Here is a 14,812-nt window from a genome sequence, read left to right on the forward strand (position 1 = left end):
ATATTCCTGGTACCCACCACCCTTTCTCCTACCAATGTCACTAAACCCACTCCGATCAGACTGCTATGCCCCAAACCTTCCAATTAGCTTAACAAATACGCGGCCTGCTATTATGTGCCCAACACCATTCTAGGCCCTCAGAGCAACAGGGAACAGGAAGGACAAAAACTTTCTGCTCCAAAGAGTTTACATTCTCAGGTAAGAAGAGAAACAATATGCTACATTTTGCATGTTTATCAACTGAAGGTAAGAATGCCAGAGAAAGAAAAGGCAGAGGAGAAAGCATGGAGCATTCAGAGGGAGGAGTGTAATTTTAAATGTACTGGTCAGGGTAGGGTTCACTGCGGTGGTACGTAAAGCAAGGCCTGGAAAAAGTGAGAGAACAAGCCATGTGACTATGTGGGAAAGATCATTTCAAGCAGAGAAAACAGCAAGTACAAAGGCCCTAGAACTGGAAAGTGCCTGGCAAGGAGCCTTTGCTCTGAGCAGAGGGAGACGTGATACAACTTCCATTCTAATAGATCACTCTGGCTACTCTGGTTATATTGAGCACAGAGTGACGGCTGGGGCGAGAAACAAGGAGGAAGCACGGACACCAAAGAGGAGACTGCGGCGGTGACCCAAGTGAAGATGGCGGTGACTCACACAGGCGGCAGCAGTGGAAGTGGTAACAATGTCAGATACTGGTTTTGGTCCTGGTCAATAGGGTTATGAGGGGCTCATTTACTGATATGGGCAAGACCATAAGAGAAGTGAATTCTGGAGAGAGGATGAGAAGTTTGGTTTGAGACAAGTCAAGTTTGAAATGCCTTTGGAGACACCTAGCTAGCAACACTAAGCAGAAGGCCAGATGTACGGGTCTCAAGTTCAAGTGAGAGGCCAACACTAGACATGTAAATTAGGGAATTATTAGCCCAAAAATGGTTATTTAAGGCCACCGAATTGGATTAAGAGGGACAGTAAAACTAACTAGAGAAGAGGGCTAAGTACTCGACATGAAGAGGGAAAAGAGGCACAAAGAAACCCCCAACGGATACTGAAGAGCCACTGCTAGAGAGAGGCGAGGAAAGCGAGGATATGGAGCCCTACTTTCCTGCTGCTGCTGTAACAAATTGACCACAAACTCCCTGGCTTAAAATAACATAAATGTACTACCTTAATATTTACTATTAAGGGCCTCTTCTTCCATCTTCAAAATGCATCTCTCCAAAGACTGTTCCAGGGTCCTATCTCCTTCTTTGACTCTTGCCCTCCTGCCTCCTCCTTAGAAGGAGCCTGTGATTAGATTGGGTCTACTTGAATAATCCAGATTATCTCCCCACTTCAAGATTCTTAACTTCATCACATCTGTAAAGTCCCTTCTGCCACGTAAGAGTACATTCACAGATTCTGGGGATTAGGACATGGACAACAGGGTGGAGTCGGGGGTATCATTATTCTGTCTACTGCACCAAATGAGAAGAAATGACCAACTGGGCCAAAGGTTACTAAGATCAAGTTACGGTGACCACAGATAAAGATTGGGTAAAAATTCACCACTGAATTTAGCAACATGGAAGTCATCAACGACACTGATAAAAGCAGTTTCAGTAAAGTGTAGTCAGCAGAGAATGGGAAGAGGGGAAATGGTGGCAGATGAGTAAAGGCAATCTATTTAAGACGTTTTACTATAAAGAACAGAGAAATGTAGGAATATCTGGGTCAAGGAAAAAAGTCTCTTCCACGTGGGAAAAAAAGTACATGATTTTATGCCATAAAGAATGATCCAGTAGACGGAGAAAATGGAGAACTGTTGGAGCTACATCCTTGAGTAGTGAGAAGGAACAGGGCTAACAAACAAGTAGGGGGCTGGTTTAGAAAACAGCATCATCACCCACCGAAGTAGGAAGAAAAGTCAGCCTATGTGTGTTATTTGTTTTTCCCAGCCACACTCAGCTGTTCAGGTCCAGGAAAGGAACAGAGGAAAAGCTGGATTTCAGAATGGTGGTTATCAGGGGCTGAGGGAAGGAGGAAATGAGTTATTAAATGAGTATAAAGTTTCAGTTTTGCAAGATGAAGAGAGTTCTGGAAATCGGCTGTGCAATAGTGTGAGTGTACTTATCAACACTTCTGAAGTGTACCCTTGAAAACGGTTAAGGTGGTAAATTTTGTTGGGTGTGTTTTACTGCGATAAAAATCAAAATAGGGGAGCCTGGGTGGCTCAGTCGGTTAAGTGTCCGACTCTTGACTTCAGCTCAGGTCACGATCTCACGGTTTGTGGGATCGAGCCCTGAGCATCTAGCTCTGCACTGACAGCATGGAGCCCGCTTGGGATTCTCCCCTGCTCGCTCTCTCTCTCTCTCAAAATAAATGAACGTTAAAAAAAAACCAAAACTAATTTTTTATTAATTTAAAAAAGCTATGAGACATGAGACCTTTAGGTCAGTGAAAACAGATAAATAAAATCACATACATTGCTAGCTTTATGTTAAGCTGCTCCCAATTTTTACAGACTTTGATTCTGATAGTACGAATAAATGAGTTGATCCTTATAGTAACAATAAAAGTTGAATTTAACCAGGAGAAAAGCTGGGGTCTGCCAGAAGACCACAGGCAAGAGGACAAAGAAAAACAGGGATTGAGGGTGTACGTAAGGGAGTGATTACAAAGACTCCATGCTAAGTGAAGAGAATAAGGGCACAGAGAAGTGGAAGCTGGCAAAAGGCAGAAGGAGCAGTAGACCGTTCAATCTAGTAGAGGGTCCAACTGCTGGAGATGGGGAAGTGGAAGCGCGAGCCGAGACGCGGCTTGTGGCATTCAGACGGCCTCCATGTTGTGTCCTCCAACTAAGCAGCCTCCCAGCCTCAAGGCCTCTCCTTGGACTATACTCTCTGCTTGGGTGGCACTTCCTCCCCTCAGAGAGCCTCACGGCTTGATTCCTAATCTTGGGGGTCCTCTGATCAAAGGTCATCTCATCAAAAAGGCTTTCCCTGACCCCCTTTAAAATACAGGTGTGGCTCGGGAGATACTGCAGGTTTAGTTCCAGACCGCTGCAATAAAGCAAGTATCACAATAAAGTGAGTCAAGTGAATTTTTTGGTTTCCCAACGCATGCAAACGTTACATTTACACTACGCTGTTCCCCCCAAGTGTGCAATAGCATTATGTTAAAAAAATGCACACATCATAATCAAAAAATACTTGTTGCCAAAAAATGCTATCACCTGAACTTTCAGTGAGTCCTACTCACTGATCACAGATCATAACAAATATAATGAAAAAGTCTGACATGCTGCAAGAATTACCAAAAGGGGACACGGAGACATGAAGTGAGCAAATGCCATGGGGAAAACGGCACCAATAGACTTCTTGAAGGCACCTAATCTCTCAAAGCCTCAATTTCCTCTGACGCAATATGGGGATATTCAGTGACCTCAAAAGGTTATCACCAAGAGTAAAAAAAGTATCTGGCACAGAGCATACTCTATAAACATCAGTTCATGCTTCACTCCTTCCTTTCAATTCTCCATGCATAAAGCGTTACTTGTCCCTCCCTATTGAAACGGGGGTGATCATCGTGAGGGCAAAATGACATGACTGACAATACACACCCAGCATTCCTGGCATTAGAGGCACTACCATCCACGGGGTGTGTCAGTGTGTACAAGTCACACAGCACTCAACCGTAATTTTTTTTAGTAAGAGGATCACGAGTTTAATACCTTCTCTCCTGGCCCCCACATCACACACACAATCTGCCCTGTGTTTTCAACAGTCCTGACTTAGGAGTGCTGCGGGTAGTGGCAGGCCTGCATTTCTGCATAGTTCCTAGAATCACTATTAAAGCTTGGACTATTTCAACAGCGTTGCTGTTTTGCAAAACTCAAACCGCACAGACGTCTGTTATCTCCAAACATAAGCATGTCCTAGGGCTTGATGCCTCAGAGATATGTCCCTCTTCCCTCACCTTTCACCCCAACTCTACCCTCTCACCTGTTATTTTTTCCAAGAGAGAAACATCTTGCACTTCTTGGGGCAAAGAAGCAATTTTCTGCCGGACAGTAGCATCCCCCGATGCAGCATTCTCCAGGTCCTGCAAAGCTTTGATTAGTTCCTCGGTCTGTACAATGAAAACACAAACAACGCTGTCCATTAAGATGTAGGAGACTTAAAGAAAATTAGCTAGAAATAAATGAGGTGGAGGCCAATTCTAAAAATAATCATTCCTGACATTTAAAAAAACATTGTTCTTAGTACCAGAGCCTATACTGAGGTCAATGACATGGAGTCTAAGAGAATGTACAAAGTTAATTTTTCTAAGTCAATGACAGAACATAAAGAAATTCTACATAATTCTGAAAAAAACAAAAACAAAAAAACCGCCACAACTTTTTAAAAGAGCATGGTTTCGGCAACTGAAAAAAAATGGAGTCTGGTTCATACTGCTAGGTTTCAATGTTCATTTATTTATTTTTGAGACAGAGAGTGTGAGTGGGGGAGGGGCAGAGAGCGAGGGAGACAGAGAATCTGAAGCAGGCTCTGAGCTCAGGGCTCCAACTCACAAGTTGCAAGACTGTGACCTGAGCTGAAACTAAGAGTCAGAAGCTTAACCGGCCGGGCCACCCAGGCACCCCCTTACTGCTTAGTTTCAAATAATGTATGATTTCTAATACAGAACGGTCTTGGTCGCCAGTACAGAACAAAGGCATACACACCAGATGTTGAACAATTGTGCGATGACTGATTAAATGAAATGACACCGCCGACTTCGATTCTTCCTTGGATTTGCTTTACAAAATAAATGTCACAAAGATGACAGTTTCGATTTTGGCAGCCACTCCCAAAATTAAATGTGTCAAACTCATTAATTACAAACAGAGGGGAAAAAGACACAGAAAAGAGCAAACCAAGAATGCATACTCTGTGTATCAAAAAAGAGGTTTTTAAATCATCAGAAAACAACGAACACCAACAGGTTAGCCAGTCCATAAAGACCCAGGAGACAAACTGACAATGCAGACGGTAGTCAAGTTATCCTACAAGTTGATAATTCAGGCTGTCCTTCTGGAAGTTTTTAAATGGAAAGATATGTAACGCTGTTTTCACTTAACCCACCATCTAAGTCAACATTTTAACATAACACAAATCAGACATGCTTCCTATTTACATGGGTCTTGGCCAGACCCATGTATAATAAAGTAAAGCTGTTTTAGGCAAAATGAGAGGCCATGTAACTCAGTCAAGAGCATAGTCTCTGAGGTCAGTCAGACCCAGATTCAAATTAAGACACTGGGCAAGTTATTTAATCTGTCTCTTTGAGCCTCACTTTCTTTGACAGTAAGTAAAGTAAGTAAGTAAGTAAGTAAGTAAGTAAATAAACAGCAAAAATTAAAACCACACAGAGTTCATGAGCTAATTTATATGGAGGGCTAAACAGCAGATATATAATTAAAAATTCAACGGCCTGTTTTAATATTTAAATAGGTTATATTGTAGCAAATTTGCTATTGCTGCACAGACTGTCCTAGAAACTAATGAGTTATTTACTTATTAAAAAAATAACCATGCTGTTGGAGAAAAGCCATGGCAGAGGACAGTCAAATGTCTTTGTAGCATTATCTACCCTTTCACAAAAATCTACTTTTTAAGAATACTGTCAATTCCTAGGAGTGAAAAAAAGCCAAGTCCAAATACTCTATAAGACATAAACCCATCCAGGCTCATGGCATGCGAAGACAAAGGCAAGCCTGCTATCTGCCAAGTTTCCCTGGGTGGATCTTGCACCCAGAGCCCCCGGAACTGCCCTCTGGTGATTTTGTACCATTGGTCCCTAGCGCCACCTTGTGGCCATAATCTTCAACTAGAAGTCATGCCACAAAGCCGCTCTGCCCCACTCTCTGGGAGTCCAGACATACCAAGAGGGGTCCTGCAGAAGGATCTTGGGGAGAGTAGCTTCCAGGGTAGTCGTCATCCTCCTCCTCTTGGATCTGCTGAAAAGTTCGCTTCAGGGATTTCTTCTCTTCTGCTGCTAGAGGAAAGAAATAGGGCACAAACTTGGGTCACGACAGCCCGTGTAGGTAAGAGTCAAATGCTATGCACAATGGGCCACATGCAAAAAAAAGGGCAAAAGGGGGTGTACATTTCCAAAGATAGCTTAACGTTAACCTATACGCTAGTTATTTTAAATTGGTGGTAGTTCCCTACATTACTGAAGAGTCAAAAATGGTCTTAGGTCTGTCATCTCACATTGACTCACTGAAGAAAATACTACCGAAAACATGCGTCTAAAAACGAGACTTCCCCAACTAACACATTTCATTAAAAAGCTTGTTTCTTAAAAATAAAAGTTAACAAGAGAAGTGAAGTGGCAAGAAACCCATGAGACAATATAACAAAGCCAGCCAATATACGGGAGGGTTTGTAGAGAATATACTGCATATTAAATGGAACACTATATACTTCCCAGGAGGACTTCAGAAAATAAAAACAGGCATTCCCCACTTTTCTAAAGCTTGCTTTTATGAAAGACCTACAGTAACAGCATCCGTTTTCACTAACCAAAACCAATTCAGAGAGGATATTTGCTTTCGCAAAGAAAGGCAAAAAGTGAATAGTGGTCAGCATTTGTTTTGAAGGGAGCATTGACAGAGGTGGTGTGCACCCCAAGCAGCCAGAGGGGCCCGCCAAGTTCATTCCAGAAACTACACTCAGAATTTCAACATAAAGCCACCAGAGCTTTGAGCTGTATCTGTGAGCATCTGTGCTTCATCTCGATTTATTTTGTGCATCTGTTAGCAAGATGTGGCCTAAGGTATCAGAAAAGCCTAAGAGAGGTTATTTTTGGAGTCTGGGAATGCTCAAAACTTTTTCCATATAAATTAACGGTAACTGCTTCTTCACTTTATTCCAACTTGGCTTAGGAAAGGTTTCATAGATACGGTCTACTTTCGACAGCAGGAGAAGCCTGTAGTAGAGAGAAACCAACCAATAAAATTGTGTCAGAAACTCTAAACACCCACGCTATGATAAGCATGACCATTTCAAAACTCTTTCCTTTTGCATCAAACTGGACAATACAAAATAAATGCCACACATCTGTGGGACACAAGTCTAAATGACACGTTCAGGCTTGGAAAGCAAAGAAACAATGGTACACCTAACGTGTGCCAGGCGCTGCAACAGCTTCTGTACATTTAGTCCTTCCAGCAACCCTAAGATGTAGTCTCTCCATCTTGCAGGTGAGAAAATGGAGGCCCAGAGAGGTTAAATAACTCGTGTAAAGGTATGTACGACTTTCAAAAATCTGTGCTCTTTCCACTGCAGTCAAATTCCTTAGCAGCACACAATCACTCTCTCATCTGTCAAATGACAGGTCGCCATGCACCTGCCTTAGAACTCTGTGAGTTATAAACAGAATAACGTACACTTCTTGCCTAATCAAACACTTTCTCCTGGAAAGAAGGATGTAGTTCCTGTTTCTACCTTACACATTAACTCACCAAACTATGCTTGATGTGAAAGCCAAGTCAGTATCACGGGTTCTATTTTTTGTTAATGCTTTGCTCCTCTGTTCTACTAAATATCTGCAACACAAGCAGGCCTCACCTTGCATGATTCTATTATGCATGGATTTGCTACCACAGTTTAAATAACACCAGTCCCCCAACGACACAGTCCAAATTTCAGTTACTGTGGCATATTAACTCTGAGTAATTACATAAAGTAGAACTTCACTAACTTCAGTCCACAAATCACTGCATAAATAATACAAATGCGTCATGACTGGTGACCACATCACTTCTTCCAAGGTCAGTGGCCGGTCACTGCACAGCTGTTCGGTTCACACACCACCAGCAAAGTGTTTAGCTGTGTTGTCCCCCAGTGATCAAACGCACATGGCATTTTATAAAAACGATTAGTCAAAACAGGGAACTGGCTGAAAATGACAAAGATGAAAGAGCAGCCCAGAAACTAAAACTAAAGCTCATGACGGAAGCGAGTGGAACGTCACGAGAGCTGGAGAAGACGTAGCTGGTGGAGGGGACACTGGTGTTGCCACACCCTTCCAGAAACTCTAGGTCCGCAGCCAGAGTCACCTGGGGAAAGGCAGCTTGTCCACAGAAATGAAGAAAGCGGTTGTGACGAAAAGGATGACCGTGTCCCAGAGGAAGCAACGCTAACGACACTTCACGCTTCGGGAACCCTCCAACTTATCTCACGACACGGCAGGCACAAAGGCTAAGCTGCCGGAAGCTGATCCAAACTTCTAGGACGCTTGCTCCGTACCACAGATGACACAGGAAGGCAAGCTCTGCACAAACCCCTCTTGTTAAGCTCATTACAAAGAAGTAAAACACTTTAATTCTCAATGTTTCTAACGTTTTATGTGACAGCATGCTAGGCAACCATGACTGTTACTATCTTTTCTGTTTCCCTATAGATTTGTAATGAACAGTGAGTTTTCAATTCTCTGACAAAGAATTCTTAACAGTCATAGAACGATCATAATTTTTCCCATTAAGATCATTTTTGCATGGTTTCAGCTCACGTGGTCATTTTTATAGTCCTGCACTATGCAAAATAAGGACAGCTATATTTGTAGAATAATCTAATGGTATATAATTTGCATATGAAGTATCTAACAGTACTAAGCACACACTAGCTGCTAATTAGTATGCAGCGTAGAGTATGACCCAAGTAGACACTTGGCCCCCACAGCATCAAAGAGGCCCCTGAGTCAGGAGTCACCAATAAAAAATAAGCACATAAGCAAAACAATTTTTTAAATATTTTTTGGTTCACTTCCAAGCACCTAGAACAGTGCTCGATTAAATAATTGTTAAATATGCTAAGAACGGTAGAAAAATTACAAAACTTGAATCTTTCAGTTTTCAAACTTCCATACAGAAGTTATTATATATAAAAGCCACACACCGTTTAGTATCTCCGGACATTCAGAATCACTGAATTTGGGCACTGGAAAGCCTTAGATAGATCTATGTCTTTGCTTTCAACCCACCTCGTTTGGGCCCTGTGGCCAAAGTCACCTGCCTCCGAAACTGGAGTGCTTTCTACCACTTCATGCTGCCACTCGCTCATGGCATTACAAGACTGAAATCAAACTAATGAAAATCACAGGCCCATTTCTGTCCTTTGTCCTCCCGGTGGAAGAGGGTGTAATAAGAAAAAACCACGTCATCCTACTTCAGTTCTCTCCTCTTTCCACTTGGAGGACCTATTGGAAATGCATTATCATGACTTCCTCCCTAAGCCTCCTCCTTTCCTGAGCTACCTACCTACTCACACTATGAACACTTCCACTGGCCCCATCTTCCAAGTACATCACCTTGGAGACCACCAAGATCTCTCCCGAAGCTCTAACTTCCAGCAGAGTCTATGCTTCTGAGAGGTACCTTACAGATCTCTCCTGTCTGTTCCTTCCCATTGCCTCTTATCAGTAATGTGGCCTTCTCCGTGCCTGGTCCAGACCACTGTCCCAACTGGTCTCCCTGCATCTAGTCACTCCTTTTTCAACTCAGACTATACTCTTATGAAATGAAATCACCCACTGCACCTCTCTCTCTGCTCAAAACCCTGTAATGGCCTCTAACGATGTGACAGTAATCAATGCCTACTAGTGGTAACCGCACGAACCATCATCTCCCTCTACGTCCACAGCACTTGGCCCTTGCTACTTTGAATGGCCACTGGCAGGCACGGGCCTTATCTCTCTGATAGAAACATTAAGCATCTTATTTCTTTACATTCCTATAATACCTAGGAAAGTGTCAACAGACCCAAGCTGGAAACCTCTTGAAAGCAGAGGCGGCACAGAGCTTGGAAGATGTTAGTGCTGTGCCAGAAATGACTATATTGCTTCCATTTACACTAACAGGACAGCCTGCTCTGGTAACTCTGCCCTGATTCATCTGTACAAAGACAGCAGTTACGACGCCTGGGATTCTCAAGCCAGCCAGGCAGCTATTAAAAACAGCCTAGGAAATCTGTCAGTCAACAACATACCCTCCCACTATCAATTCAGCTTCCGACCACAGTATTTACACTTCACTTTGGACTTATTCAACCACTCTGTTGCAGGCAGGGCAAACACTACGGATGGCTCCAATCTGCCTGTCCTCATATCGTATACCGTCTATTCTATTCTATTCTCCAACCTGTCCCTGTGTCTCTAGGGGCCTTGTACTTGGCTAACATTCAAGTAATCCTGGTTACCTAAGCATTTATAATGTGTCTCTTGGAGACCTGACCGTGATAGAATTTCACACACTATAGCAGACTATGAAATTAATTTTAAGGCAAAAAGCCTGAAAGCCCCCAAATCATTTTACGAAATGCAGTCATCTACCTGTAAAGCTAGGTCGTCCAGACAATCCACCTGAAATTTTCTGGGATTAAAAAACAAGCAGAAAAAACCCCAAACCCACAGATCTTATGTTACTTTTAGAATGAAAAAGAATCAGGAAATATTGTTTACAACAGCTCCCTCATTCTTTGTTCTCTCCCTGCAAAATAAAGGCAACTTTTAAAAGAAGCATATCAAACTTTACTCACAGAAAGATCCAAAGCAAAGGTCTGCTGCTGGAGGTACCATCCTGAAAGCACTCATCAGTACCGTCTAATCGAACTAAGTGCCCAGGTCCAGACCTGAACACCTGGGGACGCTGGGCCTGGAGCTCGTGCTCTTAACCACTATGCCTTCTGGTCTTGCACAAAATCTGGGGGACTGAAAATACTAAGCCTCTTCCTGTGTTTGCCACTGGCTCATACTGAGAAACTTAGAACATTAGATATTAAAACCTCAATCAAATAAAAGTCATATCGCCACTTTGTTAATAACATCTCACCTCCGTTATCTCAAATAACCCTCACAACAACACTATGGGGTATTAATACTAACAGACACATGGTACAGTGAAGAACCCAAAGCTCAAGAAGTCAAATGCTACGCACCAGGTCACAGAGGTCGGAAGTAACAGAGCTGGGATCCATACTCTGGAAGTCTGGTTTCAAATCCTTGCTCTGAAGAGCTAAATTAACTATATTAAGGTCCAGGAAAGTTGGGTGACGTACTCATAATAAACTCATATCCTAATTTAAGTCTACTGAATCCATGCGTTTTAAGAAAACAGGCTTTAAAGTCGTATAGACCTAAACATGAATTTTCCACTTACCAACTTCTTTTCTAAATCCTTCTACAACCGTAGGATACTGTGTGATTCACGTGTGACTTAAGTAAATGAAATTCCACGTAGTCGAGCGACAGCTTGAGTATTCCCACGAACAGAGAGACAACTTTAGAACACCTGGGGAGACGGGTATATAAACCCAAGAAACTTCCAGTTCTAAAACAAAATTCCTAAGCTCATTTATTCTCCACTGTCAAGGTTCCACAGGAAAATTTTTATTTCAAAGGTAAACTCTAGAATTGTCTCCAGACAAAGAAATATCATGAATCAAAGCTGAAAATATAAAAGGACAATTTGAATTCTGAAATAAACTTCTGTAGGACTTATCAATATTTTGAAAGGACTGAGGTAAAATATTTTGGTAACTCAGGTCCAAAGACAACACAAGACCTAACACATATGTTGGAACCTTTAGCTGTGTGCTTCCATGTTTATAGCACAGAGAAAGAGAAATTACCTTCAGATCACCACTGTCCTCCACACAGAGTACTGCTTCGACCGCTATTAACGTCTAGATGCTCAAAGAAATCAGAGACCCAAAGGAGCTGTTTTCAAATGTACCACTACCATAAACTCGCCAATTCGCCTGGCTGCTCCCTGAGCGCAAACCTATTTCTCGCTCCTCTGCTCAGTCCTACAGCATCTAGCATAGACGTTTACTCAAAGCACACGTCTGGCAAACGCTTGTTGAATTGGAACTCAACTCTTAGTTTCCAACGTTGTCTCGCAGAGCTCTCCTCCTTGCCCAAAGGTGTTCTAAAAACTCAGCACTGCTTACCAAGGAAATTTAAGAGTAAAGAATGCTGAGTAATTCCCCAACGCTGTGCAGAACACCTCCAAAAGACACGATACAAACACTACCAGAATCCAAAGTAGGAAATACCCTACTTTTCAGAAGCTTCCACCAGAGTGACCTCAAAATTGTTTTCCATCACCTTTAAGTAAAACGACGACGACCTGCAGTCTGAAAGCACTTATGTCATTCTCACAAAGCCTCTAACTTGGTAGTTTTACAGGAAAGTTGTTCTACCTTGAAATGCATAGAAACTCAGACCTGGGAGAGATCATAAAAGGTATACAATAAAGGGGGGCTGAATGAATGATATTGACACGTCAACTAACCACGGTTAAAGGCCACAGCAGAGGCATGTACAAAGTACCAGAGGAACATGGAGGGAATGGTTACATGTGCCCAGACAAGGTAGGGAAGATGTCAAAATGAGAATAGCATTCTTGAAGAATGAGTTCACCACACAGTGAAAGGGACAGAGGACATTTCAGGCAGAGGTAACACCGGACACAAAGGAAGAGGTACCAAGAGAACATCCAGAAGGGAAATGGGTATGGCCAAAGACTATGGTGTGTGTGAGGCAATGGCAGCAGAATCTGGGAAAGTAAACTAATTTTAGACTATAAAGGGTCCTAAGTATTATGTTAGCCCTTAGACTTATTCGTCCAGGCGATGAGTTCATGTACAGTCAGCTCAGGTCTGTAGCCCAGAAACATGTCGTGCCATTTCAAAGTAAACCGCAACTAACCATAAACCCAAGAACCACATAATGTTTGATCTTACTCCTCTTTAACGTAAGCTCTTAAGAGTGTGTGAGGTTCACACACTTATGTGTACACACTTCTGGAGGGTATCCTGGGTTCAGTGAAGACCAAAGTCAACTGTAGGCTGCAAACTGACAAACATCAAAAGTATGTTTCCAAACCACACCAATATCTAATGAAGCCAAGTTCTGAGAGGGCCAAGGGACATATCAGACCCTGTAGGGGTCAGTGGCAGGGCTAGGACAAAACCTCAGTCCGGGGAGTTTCCTAGTTCCCCAAAACTAAACAGCATTGTTTTCCTTTCCCTTGTGCAAGGAAAAGTCTCTGCAAGGCAGGAGAGAGCCAAGGAGGATACACGGCAAAGTTAAGGGTGTGAGATGATGAATAGCATGAATACTAGAACCAGGCTTACACGCTGCAAGCACTACATAAATTCTCACCATCATTTATGAGCATCTCTCTGAAGAATCATACAATCGCTGGTGGTTCACAGCAACCCCCACTGCAGCTTTTCATATGTGATTCGAAAGTAGGCAAAGACCAAGAGCTGTAAACATGTGGTGATGTTTCTACCTTTGGGGGGAGGGCTCTTGGAGTCCTCCATAGACAGCTTCAGCTGCTGTATGAACTCGCCGCCATACACACTTCTTTCTTGCCAGATGTTCAGCAATCTTTCTAAAGGTTTTTTACAGCCTTCATCTGCCTCTCTGCCCAGAAAAGACGAAAAGATATATATAAGCTTAAGATGTTTTGCTTTTATTAGGACAGATCTACTTTAAAAACAACAAAAACTGACTAAATGATTGGCATATTTAAAAACAGAAGGACGAGTGAGATACATATCGTGATGAACAGATACCCAAAATTTGACCAGAACTACATTCTTCCTTGGTGCACAGAAAAGACAGAGGGATTATGTTATAGAAGTAATCTGTGTCCTTGACCTCCTTTTAAAGATGGGGTAAATAGGGCAACAAGCCAATAGCGGGTTTTTACAGACAATTATCAAAAATTGATCATTTCAATTGTGACCACTTGCTTTTCAGGAAGATATTAATAGAAACGTAGTGCCAGACATTCTGCTGGAAAACAAACCTAAAGGGTCAAAACCTTAAAGGATAGAGAAAAAATGATTTAAAAAATAAAACATTTACAATGGGGAATAAATTCGCCACCACTCATCAAAGCTAACACAGCAACACCTCTATATGTATAAATAGAATCATACACACGTATATGCCAAGACCGATCTCCACTTAAATGAACTACTGCATACTTATTTTAATTCTGGGTCAGGTCATAGTCCTCATTCACACAAAGGTGTCGAATGGATAATCTTAGAACACACTGAGAATACAGCCCTCTGTAATTTATGTCTGAAAGAAGCTGCACGGTTTTTTTTCTGATGTATTGCACTCTTGAAACAGTATTTTCAAAGAGATAACTGTAACTCACACCCTGCCTGCGAGATGACTGTAACTAGCACTCCGCGTGCAACAGCTGCTTACCAGAAAATGTCAGACAGCAAGTGGAAGAGAATGGGAAGACTTTCTGAAAGGAAAACAAATTCCTCACCATCCACAGTGTTACTATGAATTGTTCTGGTTGGTAACGCTGTCTGGATGTCCGTGATCTTACCCTGAGTGACTTTCAACGAGAAGGGATAAGCTGACATCTTAGTTTCTAAGCCAGTGTCTTTAACATGAACTTCAAGAAGAAATCATACCGAATTCAACAGAGATGGGAACTTCATCCACCCTCAGCCCCGACAGCACTCTTCTAAAACTTACGTTAACAGTCAACATAACGTGAGGGCTCAGCTTGATCTGGTCAGAATGCATTATTTATGAAATATTAGTGGCAAATTTCACTGAATCAGGGCCAAAGTACTGTATCAGGGTTCTTACAAAATTGTTTTTGCTCAAACTTTTTTTTTTAGTCAGAGGTGAAGTGAAGGGGGAAAAAAAGGAAACAATTTTCAATGATAGTTTATAAAACTTAGAGATAAGACCTAATTAGCTGATATCTGTGACAAAAACACTTTTATTCCACCTTCAGCATACATCTGGAAAC

At 42.2% G+C, this 14,812-nt stretch overlaps 1 protein-coding gene across 3 annotated transcripts in view; it reads right to left on the reverse strand.

Moving 5' to 3' along the window:
- Positions 1-14,812, reverse strand: part of RPRD1B (regulation of nuclear pre-mRNA domain containing 1B) — a 50,219-nt gene that overhangs the window by 23,699 nt on the left and 11,708 nt on the right. For 2 of the 3 annotated variants that reach the window (XM_042980426.1, XM_042980428.1), the window contains exons 3-5: positions 13,313-13,446; positions 5,894-6,006; positions 3,972-4,098 (exon numbers count right to left, since the gene is read on the reverse strand). In XM_042980426.1, the coding sequence (XP_042836360.1) occupies positions 3,972-4,098; positions 5,894-6,006; positions 13,313-13,446 (374 nt within the window). The remainder of the gene's footprint in view (positions 1-3,971; positions 4,099-5,893; positions 6,007-13,312; positions 13,447-14,812) is intronic. The other variant, XM_042980427.1, reaches the window with a different exon arrangement.

Source organism: Panthera tigris, chromosome A3 (genome assembly GCF_018350195.1).
Source record: "Panthera tigris isolate Pti1 chromosome A3, P.tigris_Pti1_mat1.1, whole genome shotgun sequence".
Lineage (NCBI taxonomy): Eukaryota > Metazoa > Chordata > Mammalia > Carnivora > Felidae > Panthera > Panthera tigris.